At 34.5% G+C, this 24,779-nt stretch overlaps 1 protein-coding gene across 1 annotated transcript; it reads right to left on the bottom strand.

Moving 5' to 3' along the window:
- Nucleotides 1–268: 268 nt before the first annotated feature.
- Nucleotides 269–23,407, bottom strand: LOC132307188 (ABC transporter G family member 31). The gene is made up of 24 exons (XM_059804878.1): nt 22,840–23,407; nt 22,280–22,400; nt 22,088–22,176; nt 19,218–19,302; nt 18,208–18,370; nt 16,523–16,599; nt 16,246–16,390; nt 14,607–14,908; nt 14,262–14,543; nt 10,564–10,880; nt 10,321–10,481; nt 10,142–10,245; nt 9,823–9,979; nt 9,622–9,687; nt 9,336–9,442; nt 8,920–9,252; nt 8,537–8,827; nt 8,349–8,432; nt 3,973–4,106; nt 3,617–3,844; nt 2,880–3,051; nt 2,209–2,296; nt 1,298–1,464; nt 269–813 (listed from the first exon to the last, which is right to left on the bottom strand). Exons 1-24 carry the CDS (start codon nt 23,169–23,171, stop codon nt 547–549), a joined length of 4,272 nt encoding a protein of 1,423 aa, XP_059660861.1. The 5' UTR covers nt 23,172–23,407; the 3' UTR covers nt 269–546.
- Nucleotides 23,408–24,779: the final 1,372 nt, after the last annotated feature.

Below are 24,779 nucleotides of genomic sequence, written 5' to 3'. Positions count from 1 at the left end.
ATATTTAATTTTAACATTTGTCGCAATTTTATTGGGCCACATTAGCGGTCCATTATTTTTCTTTAATTTGCACTTTGGTTAAGAATTTTGGGTATACATGAATTGTGCTCCCAACATGTATACCATTTCCACATGCCACATGCAGTTTCTACATTGGCTCCAGCTGTACCCTTGTTGTGGAAAGAATTACCCAAAAATAGATGCATGTAGAAACTACCTACTTCCAAATAGAAGTACCCATAAATATATATATAATCAAATCTACCTGCTTCCAAATAGATAAAATTGTATGAACACTTCAATTTCTGAAAGTTGCTCTATGAATGCTAATTTGTATATTTCATTTCATTTTCTCAATACTTGTTTACATTGCATCAGTACTTTTTTTAAGTAGGCCATACATGCAAAGGGAGATGTGTACAACTGGAACCTTTCTTCACTCCTCCTAAAAGATTTAATCTTGCAATGATGTTACTCAACAGCGTAAGTCCAAACTAATGCAGTGTTGATCCTAACCTCATAAGATATAATATTCTAATCCTCCATTCATCTTCTCTGGAAGTTGAGGGTTTTGACAGAGATGGCAAAGATGCCAAAGAATAAGATGTTGAAGCCAACAAGCACTGCCGCTGAAACGCCAATCATCCCAGGGCCAAAGCCAAGACTCACCTCCAAATACTCTTTAACAGTGCCCTCAAATCCAGGCCCTACAACCTTCGTTTCCACGTCACCCAGCTGAGAGGTAATTATGCCTCGCAAAGTCCACGCAACTGGGCAAATGTAGTAGAACCAGATCCACCATCCTGGGATGCTCTATATATATTGTAATAGAAACAAAGAAATACCATAAGTACATTAAAAAAATTCAAAGTTTATAACAGAATTTTTATTTATTTATTTATTTGTTCTTTTAAAAATATTTTCAATCCATAATCAAGTGATGTGAGAGGAGTTAATGATGCAAGGGCAATATGAAGCATCTTATTAACTCTACTGTGGATATAAAGCCAAGTCCTAGGCATAAAACAATGAGAGATGGTCTTTTTTGCAAGCTGAGACCAGGTAAAACAATGGTGCATGTGATGAACCATTGAACAGGTTGGACTGAAAGATGGTCATTGACCACTCAGCCCAAGCAAATCTAATTCATTATTTTTCCCTTCTTTTTCCTGGCTTTGTCTGGTTATTTAGTTGAAGTTACAAAAAACCAGGAATCCTGTGTGAACAGAACATTTAATCGTTCCAAACCGGATCTCAAAGCAATGCCTTGTTAAACAAAAAATGATACACTACTTACAGGTTTTGGGACAAGAAAACCCGAGAGGAGATTCCACAGTGAATAAAATGCGGAAGAAACGACAGAAGCCAGATGTTGAGAAGGTGTGAGACCAACAGCCATCATGCCATAAAAGGTAAAGTAGGTGAAGGTGAGAAACATGAACATAATGTAGAGAAAAAATTTACCTGCAACACAGGAGAAACATTCATTATAATTACTTCCGTTATTGAGTCATAAAAATTTGTAGTGATCCTGTCAATTTGATTAAATCACAAAATTATATGCTTCCAAACATAAGATATTGTATAAAAGGTGAGCTGGATGCATTCAGGAAGATATACACTTAATATTACCTCACAACCACAATAAGTTTCAAGGATGCCAACCATAAGTTTTACATAATAACTATCTCAAATGATCATCATCTCTCCTAATGCAAACATAAGACAATTCTATTTGTTCCATTCAAAAACCATTTTTTCTAAAAAATTTAAAATCTCAAAAACCAATTGAATTTTATGTCTTTTGGAGTTAGATGCAGGGAGCTACGTTGTCTTAATCAAGGTAATATCCAAAGATACTACTATAAGTTTATTGCAGCAGTGTCGGTCAGCTTGCAAGTTATAGTCCTGACCAGGTTACACACCCGGACAAGCTATGATTTCCCGAAAATGACTCGTGCTAAATTTTCTTTAGGGATGTCAACATATATTCTACACATTTATTTTTATTTTTATTTTTTGTGGGTATCATGAAATAAATTTATGACTATTTGAGGTATCATGAATATGAGAATATAAATTCCCAGTAAAACTTCCCCTACAATCCCCCATTGTATTAAAGGAAATGCACTTCATTTTCTAATCTAACAATAAAAAAGCAATATAATACACCAGGAAGCATCACTAAAGGAAAAATTAGATTCTTACCAACTGTCCTCTCAAAGTTAATCATGAAGTACGTAATTACACCATATAATACTGTCTGCACTGTAATGTATGGTAACTCCACAAGGCCCTGTCAGTAAGAAAACCAAAATATTATGGTCTATTATTCAGAAGTCAACAAGAACCACAAATTTCAAATTCTGTTCAGGCTCCTTTTCATGTTTGGTAAAAGTTGATACTGGAACATTAGGAAACCCTTATAAATTTTATCATTCTTAAAAAAAATTATAGAACATACTTACAACCTACCCAAAAATATATATATATATATATATATATATATATATATATTATATAGAACATATTTTTCTACTCAATTTCACTTGGAAATGGTAAAGTGTTAGCCGGCAAGGAAGGTGTTCAAACTTCTAGAAAGTCTTGACGCAGACATGGTATGACATCCAAGTCTTTGCCAACATAATCCCTACTTCCTGCTGAAGGTTTGGCTTATTCTTTGTTTCTGAAATACCAATTTCCAAGAAATTGGCTGGACATAATAGCTTAGTGTATCTCTTAGTATGAAATTCCTATTACATCAACGCTTTCCAATATTACAATCACAATGATATGCATCCTATCCAATAGATTGAACACATTTCTTTTTAGGGTCTCATTTCCCATTAAATAAACCGTCTCATAAGCAAGATGCTTACCTGGGCTGCCGCATAAGGAAATGGAGAATACATTCCAGCTGCTTTTTCTCTGTAGAAAACTGTCCTCTCAATTGAAACAATTGGTTGTACCGATGAAGAGTTATTAACCCCAAGAAACAAGCAAGCGCTATACATAGCGCCCATGACAACAAGCAAGTTTTGAGTTGAGTCCCTGCAGAACATGCAATCATATACCAAATTTCTGGTCAAATACCGTTCCCCAAACCAAGTTGCAGTGTGACAGTAATAGAAGAAAATCATGTTTGTTGATGATATTTGGAGGCATTCCTGTATATTTAATTAATAAAAAAAATACATGACTCGGTAAAAAGCCATGGCTAAACTATCCACACTTGCAACAAAGACCACTCTACAACATTTGAGCTAGAAACACGACCAAATCCACATTTACCCAGCTGGTCCCTAAATATTCAATTACGTCAATAGAGCCTCCAACCCAAACTACTTGAAGTTAGCTGCGCAGGTCTTTTAATATCACGGACCCAATTCTGGCAATCTTTGAGTAATAATAGGTAATAATACTCAAAGTAATTCCTGTTAAGTTCGAAAATTTAACATAGCTCTTACAAAAACAAGTGTAACATCATCATCATCATCATTAACAATTAGGATCCAAGAGAGCAAGAAATTGTGAACAATCACAAGAATAACAAAGCAATATCCAAGTGCAATTTAATGAATCTTCCTTTTGGGGATTGGCAAAAATGAAAAATTACCTTTTCGATCCAACATCCCAAAACACTGCACCAATTATCAATGCACTCATTGCAGTAAAAAATATCCTCACAGCATTGTACTGTGGACTTCTCCAATATACAAGATTCTGCTTCCAGAGGCATATTCTCAATTGGGACATCAGATTCTGAGAATACGTAGAGGCAAATTTTAATGGCTCGGAGTCATCAGCTGGAATACTCATACACTTAATGGAAGCTTCAACTTCCCTAGAACAGAATATAAAGAGAAAAATAAGATTAAATGAACAAATAAGAGATAATATAATTTAATAACAAGTAATGGAAAATCAGCAAGATCTTGCTTCTGATAGTAACACAATGTCAATAATGATCACCTATACTGCTCCGAATTCTTGTATATCTCCGCAAAGTCTTTACCAATTCTCTCTTCAGCTGCAGGTGTACTGATCTCAAGCATCCAAGTTGCAGGATTGTAACCAGTGGGAATGGGAGGGATTCCATTAACTGCCTGAACAACAAAAAAGAAGACAATATGAATGTTTTCAAAAAATCGATGGTACAATCAAATAACATTGAAGAATTTATATATTTTAGAGTAAAATTCTGAGATTTTGAATAAATTACTATAGCAAATCCTAAAAGAACAATTTAAGAGGACCAAAATTTGCACTCACAAGTCACAAATGTAGTTAAATCAACATGAAGTTCTTGATATTAGAGTGACATCTAGTGATGAAAAAAATGATACTTTACAGTGCGGAAAAAAGAAGAAGAGCATAATCATCTTTGTTATTCTTGCATATAATTCCTAAAGTCTCCTACTGTGAATGGTATGTTTTGTCACCTTGGGACTGAAGAACATAAAAAAACACTATAAAATCTCTCTACATCCCCCGTCCACTTTCTCTTCTCATGATATTTACCAAGTCCACTTTCTGGAAAACTTGTTTACCAAGTCCTGAAAAGATATGGAAAGGAGGTGGAATTATAAACCAGCTCTCCTAAGTCTCTCATCAAATTCAAATTCAGCCATTTATATCTCTCAAAAATGATTTTCCCAACCTAGCAATAGCCCCCCATGCCCCAACAGACAAGGAAAACCTCCCAACATTTGAGCATCATATTGTAATGTAGATTGACAACTGAGATATACGAGTCACAACCAACAACAAAGTCTTCTCCAACCCCCATCTTCTCTTGTAACAAGCAACCAGTCATAATGAAACTGGCCATACTTGGCAAATCCATGAGCTTCAAGGAATATGGTGTCTGAGGTAATAATATCCAGCAAGACCTCATTTTTTCTTTCTGTCATTTTTTATTTTTATTTTTTCAACAATCTTCTTGTGCCAGTTAAAAACATGAAAAGAAGTTATTGACTGACCATCCAACACAAATTAGTGTGAAGAACTTACAAGACAGTCTTAACACATAACCATAGGATTGACTCAAGAAATAGAAAAACAAAACAAAATAAAATATAGTAAATCATACATCTGAATGAACTTAAGAATCATATGTTGCTGCAGCAGTATAAATTTTTTCTCAATCAATTAGAAATGTACAACTTTAAATTTGGCTTTACTCAAATGACAGAGAGCTAGAGATTATTATTACGTGTATCAAGTGATTCAGGTGCTGTTTGGTATTTTAAGTTTATCCGCCCCGTATCGGTCGGTGGACTAGTTCTGATATTTTGAGAGCATAGATCTCTCCTACTTTTCTGTATAATAAAGAGAAGGAACATACTTTCATTTCTACAGATATACTCGTTTCTAAATGATAAAACACACATCTTATCACACCTCTGTCGAGCATTTGTCTGCAGTTCAGTGTCAATTAGTTGACACTTCACATGGAGGGAGGGGCTGATTAACCTACCGCCAAGCCAAGATCACATTTGAAGTCAGCAGTTTCCTTCATTTAAAATTTTAAGGTGCACTTTTTTAGGGAGGCGATATTCGCACTCCACTTTTCTACGTTTGCACTCCACTTTTCTTTTTTCTTTAATGCAAATGACAAAAAAATCCCTAGGCTAATTAATGCATCATCCCTTATTTTATTATACCATAACTACCATTTGCAGTATAAACTTTCTTTTTTTTTATCTTCTTTACTTACTCCTAAAATGTAGCAATAAACCAATTGTCCTCCTAGATTTTACTTGGCATATTAAATTGCACTAACTAATTTTAGATAAAGTTACCCTTTCATCGTCATTTTGTTCACCATTTATACATAATTGTTTTTGCATAACATTCTTCTTTCTATAAAATACTTTTTTCTTAAAGAACTCCGTTGCAGTGAATGTTTGTCTTTTTTCTATTGTCTTCAATTAATATTATATATATTAATCTTTAAAATATATATATATATATATATATATATACGAGGAAGGGAAAAAAAAAAAAGGAGAAAATATTTGAAAGGTGAGTTATATGGATTTAAGTTTTGACAGAATTAAATTAAGAATTATGTTTCAACTGAATTTAAGAGAAGTAGAGAAAGAAATAAGGATACAAAGACTTGATTAGAGCTACAAAAGCTTATTTATCAAGTCAAAAAGCAAACATAGTTGCATATAATATCTCTCTCTCTCTCTTTCCCATAAAATCTTTGTTCTTGAAATTGTATTGTCAAAATAATTTGGGCTTTTCTCATCAACAAGAAAAACTTCAAGATTTAAATACGTTCCAAATTAATTCTTAAACATCAAATGAAGGGAAAAGAAAATTGAATTAAACTCAAAACACATAATACGAAAAGAAAAATAAAAGAAAAAATTACTATCACTGTTAGCATGGATGGTGTTGAATAACTCATGAAGTTTTGATAGTTCTTACATGCTTTCTGTGCTAATCTTCCATTGTTACATACAAAAGATCAATATCAAACTCTAAAGAGAGAGAAGATAATTAATACAAAGTAGAGAAAGAATTGAGAGAGGCTGTAAGTGACCCAAATCGTTAAATTGGGAAGAGAGTGAGACAAAAATATCTTTCTATAACGGGAAGAGTAATTGTGGTATTTAAGAAAAATAATTATTTATTTATAAGATTAGGGATATAAGTGTCCTTTCTGCTAAGAGTGTAGTGCAATTGAGAAAAGTGGAGTGCAAATATCGCCTCCCTTTTTTTATAACTAATAAATTAATTCATAAATATAGTAGTAAAAATTTAATACTTTGTAAGCACTCCACTATAGATATAAGGTGTTATATTACCGAAGCTTTTGTTCTCCCAAGAAACAAGATATTTTACAGCTCGGGCTATTAAGCATAAGAACGTGGGTTTGAATTTTTTGGAGCAGCAACTGGTGCAAAAAAGGGCAAAGGTAAGAAATTTATCCAATCTACTTCTCCCAGCACCCAACAGGGACACAATGGATAATGACCTTTTTGCTTTTGTGCTCCCATTTGCTCTAGTTCCAGACTGGAATATTATTTTTGGCAGGTACTAGAAAACAAGATAAAAGTTAAATATAACGCATGCAAAAAAGAAAATTTAAAACTTGAAACATTATATGGGGGAAGCTTGGGATACCGTGCAATTAAGTTTTGAGTATAATAAACTATTATTTTATTTCAATAGTACTTATATATTTTCTTACATTTTAAATATCTTCAGACTTTCAAGAAATTCTGGACATTCATGTAATAAAATTTCGTAGGTTAATTTTTGATGTTCTAATGGTAGTATTTAATAGGCCTAGGATAGACTTAGAAGTCAAAGTTTTATAATGTCCTAACTTGGAGTCTTAGTTGTGACAAAACTAACAGATAACAGCAGCTTATAAGTATCTATACATTTTTTCAACGTGATATCGTTGAGCTACAGAGAATTGAAGTTTGTGTAATGCAAACTTGAGGGCATAGTTTAAGGAATTCGAGGTGAAAATCCTTAAAAAAAAATTCTTCTTTTACATCTTAGTCTTTGCAGTTTTCCGCACTTCAAAATCTGAAACACTACATTCCCTTAAATATCTAATATTCACAAGTGCAACTCTTCCTTTCATAAAAAATTATACCAACAGCCCAAAGGACCGCACAAACAAATCATGGGTTACTATTTATAGCCTGAGAAGAGCTTTATTTTATTTCCAAAATCACAAAGCTTCTAATAAGCCCTAATTCATTTTTCCTACCTTTTGTCATTTTAAATTAAGATCCAAAATCTAAAGTAGTTGTTGATAATAAATTTCAGCAATTGTATTTAAAGGAAAAAAAAAAATGTCACTTCTAAAATCAAGCCAATCCCAATACTTCTTCACCTGAAAAACCTTCAATCTTCCTTGCATCTTTTACAATCCTAAAATTACAAGTTTGTGTGACCTTTACCCACCACATTATGAACCGTATGCAGCATGCAGCATGATTTCAAGTTTCACAAAGTATCCTAGAGTTAATATTTTTTTAGGGAATAGCTCCAATATATATAGTAGATATGATGTTACTCTGTATCCTACTTCTTAGAATTTGTTGTGGAAGTGCATTCGCTTAGTGTCATGCCCTGTCATGTCTCCTGTGGCCATGTCCTTTTTCCTGCTATATAAACTATGACAAGCAAACATTTGTGGCAGTACCAGATGGTAAAAAATAAAAAGGTCCATCATATGGCGGTAATCTTTCTATGAGCTATCAGGGATGAACAGTTTAATTTTAGTTTCTATTTATAATTTTTTCCTTTGAACAGGAGAATGAACCAGAAATATAAGAGCTGAAAATAATAAAGACAAAAGCATGCAGCCTTACCTGAAAATAGTTTATCAAAATCTGCGACTTCTCACCAAGTTTCCCTCCATATATTACTCGGCCCCCTCTCTTCATAAGAAGTAGCTGTGCATTGAAAACAATGTGTGTAATTTTAAAGAACAAATATGTTCTGTATAACCCAAGGTATTCTACATCACAGTTTTTCACAAACCATAAATCTAACCAACCTCATCAAATGATTCAAATATGTCAATACTTGGTTGATGTATGGTGCAAACCACCGTTCTTCCAGTATCAACAGTATTACGAACAGTTCTCATAACAATGGCTGCAGCTCGTGCATCAAGTCCAGATGTAGGCTCATCCATAAAGATTATTGAAGGATTTGCAACAAGCTCCACTGCAATCGTTAAACGTTTTCTTTGTTCTGTAGATAATCCCGTACTGCCTGGCAAACCTACCAAGGCATGCCTTAAATTGTCAAGCTCCACTAATTTCATCACCTCTTCAACAAACTCCTGCAGAACATAGGAGTGAACTGTTTTATGGAATACAATAGAACAACTCTGAGAAAGAAATAAATTCTCTGTAGTTGATGGTAGCAACTAACATTTCTTTTTTCTTTGTTCACTTCCTTGGGAAGGCGAAGACATGAAGAGAACCAAAGGGATTCCCAGACTGTCACTTGAGGAGAATGTATATCATTTTGTTCAACATATCCTGAGATTCTTGCAAAAGTGCGATGTACTTTTGGGTAACCCGAGATCCTGATGTCCCCTTCTATGTATCCCCCAGTCTTTCTACCAGCAAGAACATCCATCAAAGTAGTCTTCCCTGCTCCACTTGATCCCACTAATGCAGTGAGCACACCTGGTGAGAAAACTCCACTCACATTCGACAAGAGTTGCAACCTCTTTCCCTTTATACCTTTCGAACTCATTTCCTGAGACACTCAAAATAACAAATATTTCACATTAGGTGAAATGAGGAAATCTAAAGGAAACCAAAACTGCATGATTCCCACACCTTTGGCATGTCAACAAAGTAGTTGACATTATGGAAAGTCATTGTTAATGGTTGAAATGGAAGAATCATTCCCCTCCTTTTAACTCTGTGCTCAGCAGGATCTTTTCCTGCCCAAACGAGTATGATACATTTAAGAAAGAAATTTTAAAACACATATTCTGAATGTTAAGAAGTCTACAATCCGGTTGGAGGGAGGGGGGGGCGGGGGAGGGATGGGATTTGTCCAATATAGCTTTTAATAAGAAATAACTAAATTGTAAAGCACAAAGGAAAAAGGATAACTGACCACTGTCCCCAGATGAATTATCTTCTGTGACATTAAGTGGAATCACGGCCTGGGCTTTTGTGATAGCTGTAAGCAAACAACCGAGGTACGTAATTCATTGTGACGTACATATGCAATTCAGAATATAAGCACATGACATTAAACTAATAGTCTCAAAAGCACTATAAGAGAGATGCAAACATGATAAATCTGAAGACTTACGATTAAGGTAAGCCAATGCCAATGTCACTATCATATTGAAAAGCACAGCATAAAGTAATAGAACACCAACTCCGAGCCAATACCAATAATTTCCACTAGGTAGACTATGTGACTGAAGAACATTGTGTCCAATCGTAGTGTTTCCAATGGCAGATCTCTGTAAAGTGACAGTTTTCCAAACCAGTAAGTTTGATTCAGTAATGATTCACAGAAAAAAAAAAAAAAAGCTAATTGAGTTATGTGTCACTAATTTTGTCCAAGATGAACAACATAGTTCTACTGAAAGTACATCCAGCTGTTCACTAGTTACGAGACAGACCTTCATCCATCTTGTGGCAGTAAATTCATTGACGGAAATTGCACGTTGCCCATAGGATAATGGTGACATCCAAAATGCCCAAACCCACCATGGTTTGATCATTTCTGAAAGAAGAGTAACTTGATCACCAAAGAGCACCTACTTGTACTTTACATCGACTGAAAACTACCAAAGCCTACCTTTTGGAATAATAAATCCACCCAACAAAAATATAACTAGCAGTCCAGCCGATCCAAATGTATTGGCAATGATCATATCTCGAGTAAGAGACGCCATCATCCGGAAGAGACCCAAAGCCATTTGGTGTACGGCAAAGAGTAAAAACATATAGCCAAAAAATCTTAAACATATAAAAGGAGATGATAAGGATGGAGAATATATTAATAAACATCAACGAGATTTACTGAGTAAGCAGGAGATACCTCCCAGCAGCAGGGGCAAAACCAACAGTGTAGTACACAACAACAGACCATACAACAGCTTCAATGACCGAGTAAGGTACACGCAAAATCCAACTACAAAAAGACCATGCCCATGCAGGATAAAAGTAATTATCTCGTTGCTTATAAAAAACTGGAAGTCGAAATATCATAAGAGGTAGCTCTGAAAACCCATTGAACATCATATGCACCAGCCCAAAGAACAGACAAGACAGATACAGGTTTCCATTTATCTCATCTGTAGGATGTATTCTTGTTCGTAAAAACATTGTGCATGTGACAAATCCTACAAATGCCACCTGTATAACAAATTAACAGAAAGAAATATGATATAACAGTATATAAATTCCAAAAATTTTATATACAAAAAATAAAAATATAAATGCATGTGCATCCAACTACAAGAAGTGATACCTGCAGATAAATTTTCAATAAATAATTGATTCTGATTTATTTACAGAGGAGTAGAAATGAGCCGATGATCAGATGATTTGTTGGATAATAAATGGTCAAAAAAAAACATATTTACTGGGGCAAAAAAAGTAAAAAAAAAAAAAAAAAACTTTATACCCTTGGATTTTACATTAATTGATAACTTGTATCACATATAAAGGAAAAACTCTATTAAGAATTAGGAATCATAGTTCAAATATCTTCTCCAGTTCTGCTATTCTGTGTTTTATTCCTTTTCCCACCTTTGTGCAGGACATAATTTTTTTGGCATCCCTTCTCACAATTAACTTCACTAAAGTTCCATTTTCATCTGATTTTTGTTTTTGTTCACAGCAATTTTGAACTAGCTATACCAACTAGAGACCATCTATGCAGCTAGTATCTTACACTATAAGAATACTAGCTGAATGGTGTACTAGAAAATGTTGGGAATGTCAATTCCTTCCAACTAGTTTGGATCCCATTTGTTGGGAATAATTCCCTCTTCATTCAAGCACAGTGGAAGCATATCATCACACAACCATCAAACTTGCATTTATGGAGATACAATCATACACCAATCAAGCACAACACAATATTTTATGTGGTTGACCCCAACTCTAGGGCTACATCCACGGAGAGAAACTTTACTATCATGAATTAGAAGAGAACGCACAGCCATAGAGAATGCCCGCCCCCTACTCTCACTCATCACTTTTGGGGCTACATATCTCAACTTGGAATTATGCACATTCTCTCCTCTCCTCACATCACTCCCCCTTTCAACCCTTGTTTCTTCTCTATTTAATCCACTCAACTCCACTTCTATTTATAAAGTCTTCAACCCATTCCTTGTCGGACAAGGATTACAATTCCTTGTGGCCAAGACTTGCCTTACAATCCAATTCCTTAATTACAAAGAAACAACTTCTCCTACAAGTCTGCAGCCCTTAGAAAACCAATTTCTCAGAAAAAGAAACAATTATCGCACATGTCAGGCTAGTGTGACCCATTGCACTTTTCAGAACTCCCAACCGAGAAAGTGCGACTGGTCCGCATCAGTGCGACCATTCAGACTTCTTCGAACAACATCAGTCTTCAAGAATTTGAGACACATCCTAACAGGAAACACAACCTTTCACAAGGCTTCTAACAAATATCAGCAAATAACTTCCAGTAGGAGAGCAATTTGTAATGTGAAAATTGTATAAACTTTTTCTTCAAGAAATCAAAGTTCTACTTCAAGATGTTTACTTAGGACTTCATGTGTGCATTAGTTTACATGATGGAGAAAACTGAGGTTCAGAAACTTAATAAGGGAAATGCCACTGCCAAGAAACAAATCCAATGTGATCCAAGCTGTTACAGACACCAAAATGATTCTCAACATTGGATCCTGAGCCATAAACAGGGCATTGGCACTAGTTAACACCAAAATGATTCTCAACATTGGATCCTAAGCCATAAACTGGGCATTGGCACTAGTTAAGTTACACAACACTTGCTCAGATAAATCATGGATGTGTCAGACACAAGTCTGATGCAAACTAAGTTTGGACCCGTTTCGGCATTAAATGAGATTTCATAAGAATCTGTGGTACAGTTATACTACTCTTAAAGAGGAATCTCCTGATTTGTTAGAAGGCAGTCGATGAGGAGGTTTCAATCAGTGGATTACATGGTCGGGCAGGTTAATATTTCACATCATACTATAACTTACAAAAACACTTCTCGGATAATTCATGGATGTGTCGGACACAAGTCTGACACAAACAAAGTTTCGACCCGTTTCGGCATTAAACGAGATTTCATAAGAATTTGTGGTACAGTTATACTATTCTTAAAGAAGGAATCTCGCAAATCACCCGGATTATATAGGTTTTTTTTTTTTTTTGGAAAAAAAAAAAATGAAAGAAAAAAAAAATCTCCTTGGATTAAATGACTATCATTTGTGGGCAGTCAAAAATAGCATTGATACTAGCTACAACGTATTCGAATGGAACTGATCCCATCAATTCCAATGTTTCACAAAGCTGTTCAAGAAGAGCTTACATACTTATAAACAAACAAATTTGGTGGATTACATGGTCAGGCAGGTTAATATTTTGCATCATACTACTTGGTCCAAGGTTTCCTTCCTTTACTTGAACCAAAGTTTGCAGGATAATAAGCTGAATTGGGTTATTCCAAATAGATGTTTCATGTGAATAAATATTGAGATCATGGATCGTATTGTCCTCCATTGTTTATTTTTTAAAAAGGATGAGGATGTTTGTTTTATGCCCAATCTAGTATCTGTTTGGTTTTCTCCAAGAAATATTTTTTACCTTTCTAGAGGATGCTAAATCAATTATAGTTATAGATGTAAAAAAGTCATCTAGATATAGGACTCTCTATCTCTCTAATGTTCTGTGTACATGTATTGGAAGAATGGAATAAAAGTATCTACAAGGAAGAGGTTTGTGTGTTTTTTCAATTAAATATTTTCTTAAATATATCAACATTAGTGGGGGACCATATTAAGCAAACTCATTAGATGTTGTTTGTCTAGATTCTTATTAACCAATATATGTTCTGTGTAAGTGTATTGTCCTACATTTCCTTTAATTATATTTGTTTTCAAGGAAAAGAAAAAAATAATTGCAACATAAAAAATTAAAATTAAAATTAAAAAAAAAAAACTACTTTTGATAGTAAAAAAATCTAGAATGCATAACAAAAACAGAATTGTTGAACAATATAGTATGGATCCCCTGCTAGCACCTATGTCTTGTCAAGCACAGGATTCCACAGCTTTGGAAAGATCCAGATAACAAGGAATAAATAAACTAATCATGAACTACTGTGGCCAAAATTGAAATGAATCTGCATATAAGGAATGCTTTGATCTAAGATGCAATACTTGAGCACAGAAGAACACAAATACGTGTTTGCACCCAGAAACCTTGAGATGACTGGACCAACATACTGATTTGGACCTTGTTTCCAAAATAAAGCCAAATTATGCCCTATCCCTAAATTTATCCCAGGCACTCTATGATTTAAACAAGAAAAAGTAGATCAGTTTCACAAATTGCAAGGTAATCCACCCATTTATTGTTAGTTTTCAAAATTCAAACACGTCACAGTAGTGAACAGAAACTAGAACATGTTACTTATTTCCTTAGTGACATAATCATAAACAGTTTTTAATCGAGAAGATGTAAAAGATAGGCATGAGAATATAGAAGCAGTAAGGTAAACTATACCTGACATGTTCTAAAAATATAAAGAAAACGATGCCTGCTAATGAGAAGCAATTCTCGTGCAAAGCATGTCCAGAAAAGCTCCGATTTTGATACAGCAAACTTTGCCTTGGAAAGAGCTGAAGGATGATTCTTGGATTTATCATATGGAAGAGAAAGAGAGGACTCCACGGACCTTCCAAATCTGGAATTTCTAAATGCTTCTGAAATTTGTGGAACAGAAAGGAAAACATATGGTTTTGAAGAATCGGCCCAGTATTGTTCTTGATCCTTTCTAGAAGTTACCTGTAAATGCAGTAAGTTAGAAAAGTTCCCTGGTTAATAATAAGGTATCATAAAGGAAAATACCTCTTGAAGAAAATCTGCAACTCCCTTACGAGGCGGCAATCTGAAACCCAATGACTCAAAGAATTCCAAGACTTCTTCACGAGGACCTTGGTACACTATGTGCCCTTCTGATAATAACACCAGGTCATCAAACAGATCAAACGTCTCTGGTGCAGGTTGAAGAAGAGCCATTAGAACTGTTCCTTGCATCTGGTGAACAATATTTCCGATGCATTTTACAATTTGATATGTTGTTGAGCTATCAAGTCCGGTAGATATTTCATCCATGAAAAGGGTTTTTCTTGGCCCAACCACCATTTCACCTACATCAGAATGATACCATGATTATTTGATCGAAGAATGTCATTAAACCAAACTCGTTGAGAACTTTCTTCTCAGTCTAATAAAGGCATATTTTTTTCATTTCAGAGAAAGCAAACTATTTCAGTATTTCAAATTGCAAATAGCTATCTTGTGGGTGTTCAAATCATGAGCATGCACCCACGATAGACTTATGACACCATGATTATTTGATTGAAGAATGTCATAAAACCAAATTCATTGAGAATTTCTTCCGAGTCTAATCAAAAGCATAGTTTTTTGTTGCTTTTCATTTCCATTTTTTCATTTTCATAGAAAGCAAACTTTTTCAGTATTTCACAATTCACATTGCAAATAGCTATCTTTTGGGTGTTCCCACTGTCAGCGTAAGCCCACGATAGATTACTCATTGACAGTTATTCCAAATGCATGAGAAATTTCACCTTCACCAGGTGAGTTTTCCACATTGCGAGTTTAACCTCACAACATCATAATGGAGAACACCACCACACAAACTGATGATCTCATTGGTCAAACAAGCACGCAAATGCCAAATAGTAACCTAGAAAGTCTCACACACCAAATACATATGTATAATAACAAGATAAACGAAAGAAAAGGTACAAACTGTTAGAAGTACTAGGAAGTAGGAAATGGGCCACACAAAGATTATAGCATCTATAAATCAGCATGAGTGAATACTATTCAACAAACTTACTAGAAAGGTATATTTGGACACATTTAAAAGAAACATATGCAGAAGTAAAAACCATATAAACGATTAGCACAACATCTTGCTTAGAGAACATGTATTTCACATAGGGAACCTTTCAAAGTTCGGGATCACAACTCGAAAGGGTCCAAATTTTATTAAGTGTGTATGTTTGTGTGTGTGTTTGAGTAGAAATCTTCCACACCCCACAAAATTGAAAGTGAGAAAACCAAACAAAATTGAAATACAAATACAATAAAGATGACATAGTGAGAAAACCAAACACAACTTGATTTTGGCTATATCAAACATTTTCTTTATTGGTAGGTTAGGCTATTTCAAACAAACTTCGTGCTCTTCTGAACAGTGTTTGGATATTTCAAAAAATATTCACCATATGTCTATGTATCAAATATATAAATATATATATTTATGCTCTTTCAGTGTAGACTTGCGACATAAACATTATATTTGCATGACAGTTATCTCAAAGGATCATGCCGTGTCAGCAAGTCTTGAGATGTAAATCATCTGGCACTCCCATTTCTCCACATTTCAGCATTTTCATTAACACAAACAATTATAACATCATAATGTCATACCAGAGAGAGAGAGAGAGAGAGAAACCTGTAGTAACTCTCTTTCTCTGACCACCTGAAACACCCCTGAGCATATCATTACCAACTAGTGTCTCTGAACATATATCAAGACCAAGCAATTTCAATATATAATCTGTTGAGACACTGTGCTTTCTGCTGCCAACAGATGATGCCTAAGCAATTAGATTTCGAAAACTCTTTAGATAAAAGCCATCAAATATTACGTAGTAAAAAGTTGACGACAAGTATAGCAAAATATATAGCCATAAAAGATTGACAAGCTACAAAAACTTTGTAATGAAAACCTTCATAAAAGCATCTATTTCAGGACTGGGACGTATATTCCTTTCCTTCTCCAAACGAGTAAGATCCTCCATATATCCTGCAACAAAAGAGAAATGGAAAATAAGTGTTCCACAGTCATGAAATTATGGGGCACATAATGTAATTGCATATCCACAATCTTTCATAAGTCATATAAAATGCATGTTGACCGAGTCAAACAAATAACAAAGAACTGAAAAAGAATTGAAAAAAAAAAAAAAAGAAAAAAAAAAGGGGGTTGAACTAACATCATGGCCTTCAAGTAGTAATACAAATAAAGGTTAGAATGTCAAGACTTCACAAAAATCTCAATTGGCAGGATCAACACTAACTACTGGCCTTAGATAAATGCAAGAAAAGAAAAGGGAAAAACATTTAAGGATAACTCCAGGAATATAGGAGAAGGAAGTAAATAGAAAAACAACAAAACCTTAAATCCTTTTGAAATGCATTCAAATATAATAATAATAATAATAATAATAATATTACCAACGAAAAAAAAAAAATGCAAAACACAATCAGCAGATTGAGTATAGAATTTCAGTAACCCACAAAAAATTCATTGTGATAAGCACTTGAGACAAAAATTCATGGTGGTTTTTCATGGATGAAATAGCTACTGGACTTGATAGCTCTACAACATATTAAATTGTAAAATGCATAGATACTTTTGTTCACCAAATGCAAGGAACAGTCCTACGGCTCTTCTTCAGCCTGCACCTGAGACTTTCGATCTTTTTGATGATCTGGTGTTATTATCATACAGGCACAGTGTACCAAGATCCTCGTGAAGAAGTCCTGGAATTCTGGGTCATTGAATTTCAAATTGCCATCTTCTAAGGGAGTTTCAGATTTTCCTCAAGAGGTATTTCCTTTAGGATACCTTATTATTAACCTAGGTACTCGCCTAACCTTCTGTATTTCCTGGTTTCTTCTAGAAAGAATCGAGCACACTGAGTTGATTCTTCAAAAACATTTTATTCCTTTTCAGAATCCAAAGAAGCATTTAAAAATTCTAGATTTGGAAGGTCTGCGGCGTCATTCTTTTCTCATTGATATGATAAATCAAAGAGTCATCCATCAGCACTTTCAAAGAAAAACATCAGGGAAGACTAGAAGTACTGGTAACAGGGACCTTTGATCGTATAACAGGTACCCTTGATCGTCATTTGTGAATTAGGTCAGAAAAATTTCCCAAGGGGGTGCATTGTATTGCGTGTCCGTTTGGTGGGTGGTTAGATCATGTTAAAGCAACTCAGAAAACTAAAAACGTGACTTAAATAGTTGAATGAGAGGCTCTAATTATGGGCTGCTTTGGGTGACATTGGTGCAAATTTAATCCAAGCCCAATAGCCCATTCCATGCAGTGCGAAACTCAAGAAGATCGATCAGTCACAGTTTAAACCCAAATAAAAGATCAGTACCAGCTCCACTAACTTCTATTGAGTTTGGGTTAGACGACCAGGGCATCAACACTTTCTAGGGCTCAATGTTTCCTCCTTCCAATTTTTCTTTTCTTTTGAGTTGGTGAATCCTAATCACAAAATTTAAACTAAAACAGTAATAAGATATGAGCAAAAATTTAACAATGAAAACAGAGCACATTGCAAAAAAAATAACAAAATAAAAAATAAATAAAAATCTGATGATTTAGAGCAAAACATACCACCATAGCCTTCATTTGCACCTTGACATCTGGCAGCAAAATCCAAAGTTTCACGTACAGTTAACTCTGCAATGTGATTATCTGTTTGACTTATGTAAGCAGAAGTCCTTTGAACGCAAAAATCATCAAGCTTGTGGCCATTGTAGGTAATACTACCACTTTTCTGAAACCAAAACAGTACGTTTGTGTAAGAGAAGCACCTTCTCACATTGAATGGAAATTTGAATGAAGGAGAAACATCATTTACTTTTGTTATTTGATTTTCTTTTTAATGCGGCAAAGAAACTTTAGAAATTGGGTGAGAGTATTTTTAAGATTTAAAAAATAAAATAAAAAAAAAAGAAAAAAAAAAAAAAAAAGAAAAAAAGAAAAAAAATCAGTGGAGACATCTTGCCCTGAACCCTTAATGGGTTTGTGCCTGGCTATAATATATAAGTCACCTCTATTCTTCAACTACACAATATAAATGTATGTCATTGTGTGTGTGAGATAACTTTAGGGGGGAAAACTATATATATATATGATACACTAGAAAGGGGAAAAAATAGAGAGAACTCTATTCTAGTTTATATATATATATATGATACACTAGAAAGGGGAAAAAATAGAGAGAACTCTATTCTAGTTTCAATCCACTGAAGAACAACAAGAGCTCTATTATATGAATCCTATTCACTATGTGGGCACTTCCTTAGAGAGGATTAGTTTGTGCAAGAACTGGGAAAATTATTTTGGGACTACTGCCAACTTTAAAACTCAAATGTTGAGTGGCATAATTTTACTCAAACACATGTCCAATAATGCATCGAAAGACCAAATGACTGCACAAAAATCACTCAACAAAAACATCATATTCTAACAACTTGGGGAAGGGTGTTGATTTCCCCTAGTCCTTTATTTCCATTGAGAGCTTTACTTACCAGTTCAGGGTCAAGGATGTATCAATTAATTAAGCAAGGGCAACAAGATAATGTTTTCATGGACATATTGTACTGAGTAGGAGGACGAACCTTTAAGCCAGAATCAAGCTTCCCTGCTAGAGCAAGAAGCAATGTGGATTTCCCAGAACCTGGAGGCCCCAAAAGCAGTGTCATCCTGGCAACACAAATATAATAACTTTAAATTGCTTGCATTCCAATAACATATTAAACATAATAATAGAAGCTAAAAGGTATTATTTTTGTTGGTGTAATCTCAATTCCTAATCCAACAATTGGACAAAATAGAAATATAATTATTAGATTAATTGCAAATTTACTTGCTTCTTTTGGCAACTCATCTTTGACAATACATTACAGATTTTTACAGTTTCACACCTGTAGCATGAGTCACGTGATCACATCTCTAAATCAGTTATCACACCCTAGCTTTTATTTTCAGAGACTGTAGTTAAGATCCCTATTAAAGACCAAATGTCATGATTATGTGATGGATTGTTACGGTTCTGCTTTCTTCATAAAGTAACTGTACTGTTTTGCTGTTTGCAAGACGACATTAACACCACACATGAAGGGACATGAAGGAAATTTGCCGTGCATGCAACAAATCATCAATGAAGCGCAACAAAGAACAAATGAATATAGTACTCTCCAAATTTGGATAGTCCAAACATGAGATAGATCACCTCTCCATTTCTTATTCCATCTCTCTGAATCAATTATATTTGGTAATAAATAAATTAACTCATCAACTCTAAAGAAACTTGTCATATATAAAAAAAAAAATGTGATTTCAAGATTCCACGTGCTATTCACTACATAATGTCACTTAATGAAAAATAAACCAGCCAAAGATAACACATGCATGTAAAAAAGGATTTTAGCATTCCAAACTAATTTTATATGACCATGAAAGGACAAAACCACTGTGCACAGTGCAAGTGCAATGGTGAAAGTGATAATCTCAATAAAGAATAAATTAATCATAAACATGTGAGATGTCATGAACATGAGTAAAATTGAATGTAAAGACTAGTTTTATATATTGCAGCCCTATATTCATTTCCAAAAAAAGAGTTTCCGTTCACATCAAGGTAGTTCACCGGATGAAAACGGCAATGCCCTTTACCATATAGTATACTGTAATTGGGTCCTCCAATTTAATTATGTCCATGTTTTGATATATATTTGCAAGCCGTTACGTTTCATTTAGTTGGTGTGTTTTGGGCGAAAAAGGAACTTAGGTAAGAGATTATTAACTAAGTTTTGTGCTTATTAATTAGAGCATCTGATGTGACTAGCCTTATCTAAGTTTCATCCTTATCAGAGTATATGTCAAGTTGCCAATTAACTCTAATTTCCTGATTTATTGGTATTTTATAACTTTTAGTTTTGTGCTCAATTAAAGAGAACTGCATTTCTTTTAAAATTACTCAGAGCTATCCTTCTCAGCACTAGTTAACTAATGGTCATACTAACTTTGGGAAGGAGCCCAGAAGAGACAGACTAGTAAGCTAGAATGCCTAAAAAGAATATTAAAGTTTAAAATTATAAGCTAATCCTTATTAGAGTATCTGTCAAGTTGCCCACTCTCATGTCCTGATTTATTGGTATTTTATAGTTTTTAGTTTTGTTCTCAATTAAAGAGAACTGCATTTCTTTTAAAATTACTCTGGGCTATCCGCTATCCGTCTGCACTAGTTAACTGATGGTCATACTAACTTTGGGAAGGAGTCCAGAAGAGACAGAATAGTCAGCTAGAATGCCTAGTTAGAAGATTAAATTTTAAAATTAGACTAATCCTTATCAGAGTATCTGTCAAGTTAACAACTCTCATTTCCTGATTTATTGGTATTTTATAACTTTTAGTTTTGTGCTCAATTAAAGAGAAGTGCATTTCTTTTAAAACTACTCTGAGCTATCCTTCTCGGCACTAGGTACCTGATGGTCATTCTAACTTTGGGAAGGACCCCAGAAGAGACAGATTAGTAAGCTAGAATGCATGCTAAGAAGATTACAGTTTAAAATAGAAACCAATCCTTGTCAATTATCTGTCAAGTTGCCAATGAACTCTTGTTTCCTGATTTATTGGTATTTTATAACTTTTAGTTTGTGCTCAATTGAAGATTACTTCTAAAATTACTCTTAAGCTATCCTTCTCAGCACTAGTTAACTGATGGTCACACTAACTTTGGGAAAGAGGCCATGAGAGATAAACTAGTACGCTAAAATGCATATTAAGAAGATTAAAGTTTAACATTAAAAAAAGAAAGAACTAATTTGGACAGCCAATTTCAGTTTCATTCATTTATCCATATAAAAGGCTGGGCAGTGATATTTGTAGTATTAAAAGGTAAAACTCAAACTTCACTTGATTTTTTATTTTTATATTTCAATAAAAATGACATAATGACTCCTCAAAAGTGGAGTGTAAATGACATAAAAATATTCTTAAACAATATAAAGTGTGAGAATGCTTTTGAGGAACATTTGTCATATTTGCATTACCCAAAAAAAAAAAAAAAAAAACATTTGTCATATTCGCTCGAAGCTATATTTTTCATATTCTTTACTAAAAAGAGCAAATGGAGTATGAGAGCACTCTTGTGAAGTGTGAATATCATTTTTAAAATTTAAAAAAAAAAAAAATTATGGACACTATCCTTTTCCAAGAAGAATGTATTTTGTGTAGATGACCTTCGCCAATGAAACTTACCAAAAATATTTCACTGACCAGGAGATAAAATGTTTATAAACTTCAGCAACGAGTAACAGAATACTTATCCAAAAATAATATAAAAGACTGCCAAATAGTGGTGATTGCAGAACAAAAAATAAAATGGTTGTTGTGATTGACACACAGCCATTCAAAGCCAATAATCTTTCTTTCGCACCATGCATATGCTGAATCTATAAGAAACAAGAGAGAAGAGGTGTTTTACCTTCCTGGTTTCACAGAACCACTGAGGTTGTCCAAAATGGTTAAGGCATGCCTCCTTGGACGAAAAATCTTCAGTCCAGTTAAGACACGCTGCATCCAATTACGAGAAATTAATAAAATTGAGTAATAACCAGCCTCAATTAGAACACTTACAAAAAGAGAGAGAGAAATAATTATTTAAAAATTACTCTACCTCGAACTTGTCTCGAGTAAAATTAACCAAAGTCGGCAAAGCTCTGGAACCGACTTGCACGTTGGCCGTGATAGTCAGATGCTCGAACCTCACTTCAACTTTCGGGACCTCTATTCCCACTCTTTTTTATGATGAATAAGATGAAGATCAATCAGCACATATATAAATGAAATTAGAAATCTAAATTCAAACTAAATGTCCACAAATGATCAATGGATCGAGATTAGAAATTCTTTAAATTATTCAAAAGCCAGAGAATTAAATGCATCAAGTACTTCACAAAGGTCTTCCTAAATCCAGTTTCACAAGCAAGAATTTATACATCGATCTTCAGTACAATCGTTACTTCTTTTTACTAATAATAAATGAAGAACAAATTTCCGAGAAAAATAAATGAAGAACTAAAAATTAAATGCATAAAAATAGGAAAAGGAACTCCTGTTCATTAATGCGACTTTAGGAATTGAAGAAAATCAAGAAATGGATTTATGAATAGAAATTCACTAAAACTAGATCCCAAAGTCTCTCTCACACACACATATATACACAAATGCGTATACCTGTCGAGTCGTTCTTTGATGGCGGAGAGGAGCTTGAAGTTATCTTGCTCGGACGTTGCCAATGCATTCCTGACGACGAGTTCACGATTGAATCGATCTAGTTTCCTGACGTCTATCGTCTCTGTCTTCTCTTCTCCGCTATCGGATTCCGACGCCGAACGTCTCAACAACGCAAAGTTCGTCCGTTTCTGCGACGGTAACCTCCCGAGCGCGGCCCAAAGCAGCTCATCTTCGTCCTCCGCCACTGACTCGGCGTTCGACGGTCGCGCAAACCCCTCGCTTCCAGTTTCGATCTCAAACTCGAAGTATTCGCTTCCGTTCGAAGCCGCCATGATCTATACTCTCTTTCTCTCTTTCACACGCACACAATTTCGTGATCAAAATCACTTTCTATCTCTCTAAAACAAAATGCTTCTCTCTCCGAAACAAATTACTCTCTCTCTCTAGAAGCACATGACTATCTGCATATTCTGAGTTGAAGACGATTGGGGAAGCCTAGTGATCGCTTCACTCTCTCTCTCTAAAACAAAATGCCTCTCTCTCTAAAACGAATTAGATTCTCTCTCTCTAGAAGTATATGTCTATGTGCATATATATAGGGAGTTCAAGAGACGAATGGGGGAGCCAGTCATGGCTTCAAAACGGACTCTTCGAACCTCAGCGATTTTTGGCTCACGAAATGAAATGTGAAGGAAACGATGGACGTGGCCCCGCGAATTTTGAAGACGTAAAAGGACAGAACTGTCCTTGCTGAAACGGGGATCGTGATCGTTAGGTTCGTTATAACTATTTATACCAATTTTTACAGCAGTAATTCGCACCATTTATACCAATTTTTACAGCAGTAATTTGCCCTGTTCTTACGGTCACTTAACTGACTCTGGCTATTCTTTCGACACGTGTAATAGAAACAACTTTACCTTGGCAACGAAACCACTATTTTTCGTTTTTTTTTTTGGCAACGAAATGCGACTCCACCCTATTCTCTTCAATGACGCACACTCATTCCAAAAGTGTCTAATAAGCCAACTTGGCGCTCTATAATTTGAATTCCAGATCTATGAAGCATGGGCAAATGCTTTGCACCAATTTAATTACATGAATGATCTTATTTAAAGCATATCTTAAAAAGGATAATGAGATAGAATTCTCTATATCAAATAAATTCTAAAAAAAACCAAGGTGCATGAACTCTGTTAACTGTCCTCATCAATAACAACAGTAATGAGACTCATGTCCTTTCTCACAATGATACATCTAAATTTTTTCTACATTCTACCAGCATTTAAAAATAAAATAAAATAAAATTTTAGAAACAAAATTGCCTATAAATCACTTTTTTTTCCTTTCCTTTTGGATTTGTCTAACTTCTTATCACCGTTTTTTTAAAATAAAAAATAGAAACCATTAATTTTCTTCCTTATTTGAAAATGAAGGGTGACTCCACACTATTATTTTCTTCAATACCGCAGGCATCCCAAGAGCATCTAGTAAAGCCAGCTTGGCATTCTAGAATTGAATTCAAGTTCTATGAGACACCGCCAAATGCCAAATTTATTATGTGAATGGTGTTATTTAAGGAATATTGCTATTTCACCCGATTTATTTACTCCGATTCATAACGATATGTCATTCTTTCTATAGAATACATTAAATACATTAAACTTTTAAGACTAAAATATCCTCTTATTTCAGGTCTCTCCCTTTTCTTTCTCTAATCAATTACCATCTTTTCTCTTTCTATCCAAACTCATCTTAGAGCAATCCTCACCTTCTCCAACTCAATCAACCTTCATCTTCTTTAACAAATTTCATAATATTTTCAAATCGTGGCCGAAAAACCCAGTATAAACCCAATGCCATCAATGTTTTCTCGAAACGATTGGTTGCCGAAACATATTTTTATAATAGGTACTTTCATCCTTATTTCCTCCCTTAAA

Source organism: Cornus florida, unplaced genomic scaffold (genome assembly GCF_030987335.1).
Source record: "Cornus florida cultivar Cherokee Brave unplaced genomic scaffold, ASM3098733v1 CherokeeBrave_3.0.0_Hap2_Chr05, whole genome shotgun sequence".
Classification (NCBI taxonomy): domain Eukaryota; kingdom Viridiplantae; phylum Streptophyta; class Magnoliopsida; order Cornales; family Cornaceae; genus Cornus; species Cornus florida.
The sequence above is the reverse complement of the archived record's forward strand: the minus strand, read 5'-3'. Positions and strand labels throughout refer to the sequence as shown.

Bases quoted from the DNA above. Each gene is read 5' to 3' on its own strand.
- LOC132307188 (XM_059804878.1), bottom strand. From the start codon at position 23,171: ATGGCGGCTTCGAACGGAAGCGAATACTTCGAGTTTGAGATCGAAACT. The intron at 14,909-16,245 runs GTTTCTCTCTCT...ATTCTGATGTAG, and splicing joins GAGAAAGAGAGTTACTACAG to GTGAAATGGTGGTTGGGCCA. The intron at 9,688-9,822 runs GTAAGTCTTCAG...GTTTGCTTACAG, and splicing joins GGCATTGGCTTACCTTAATC to CTATCACAAAAGCCCAGGCC.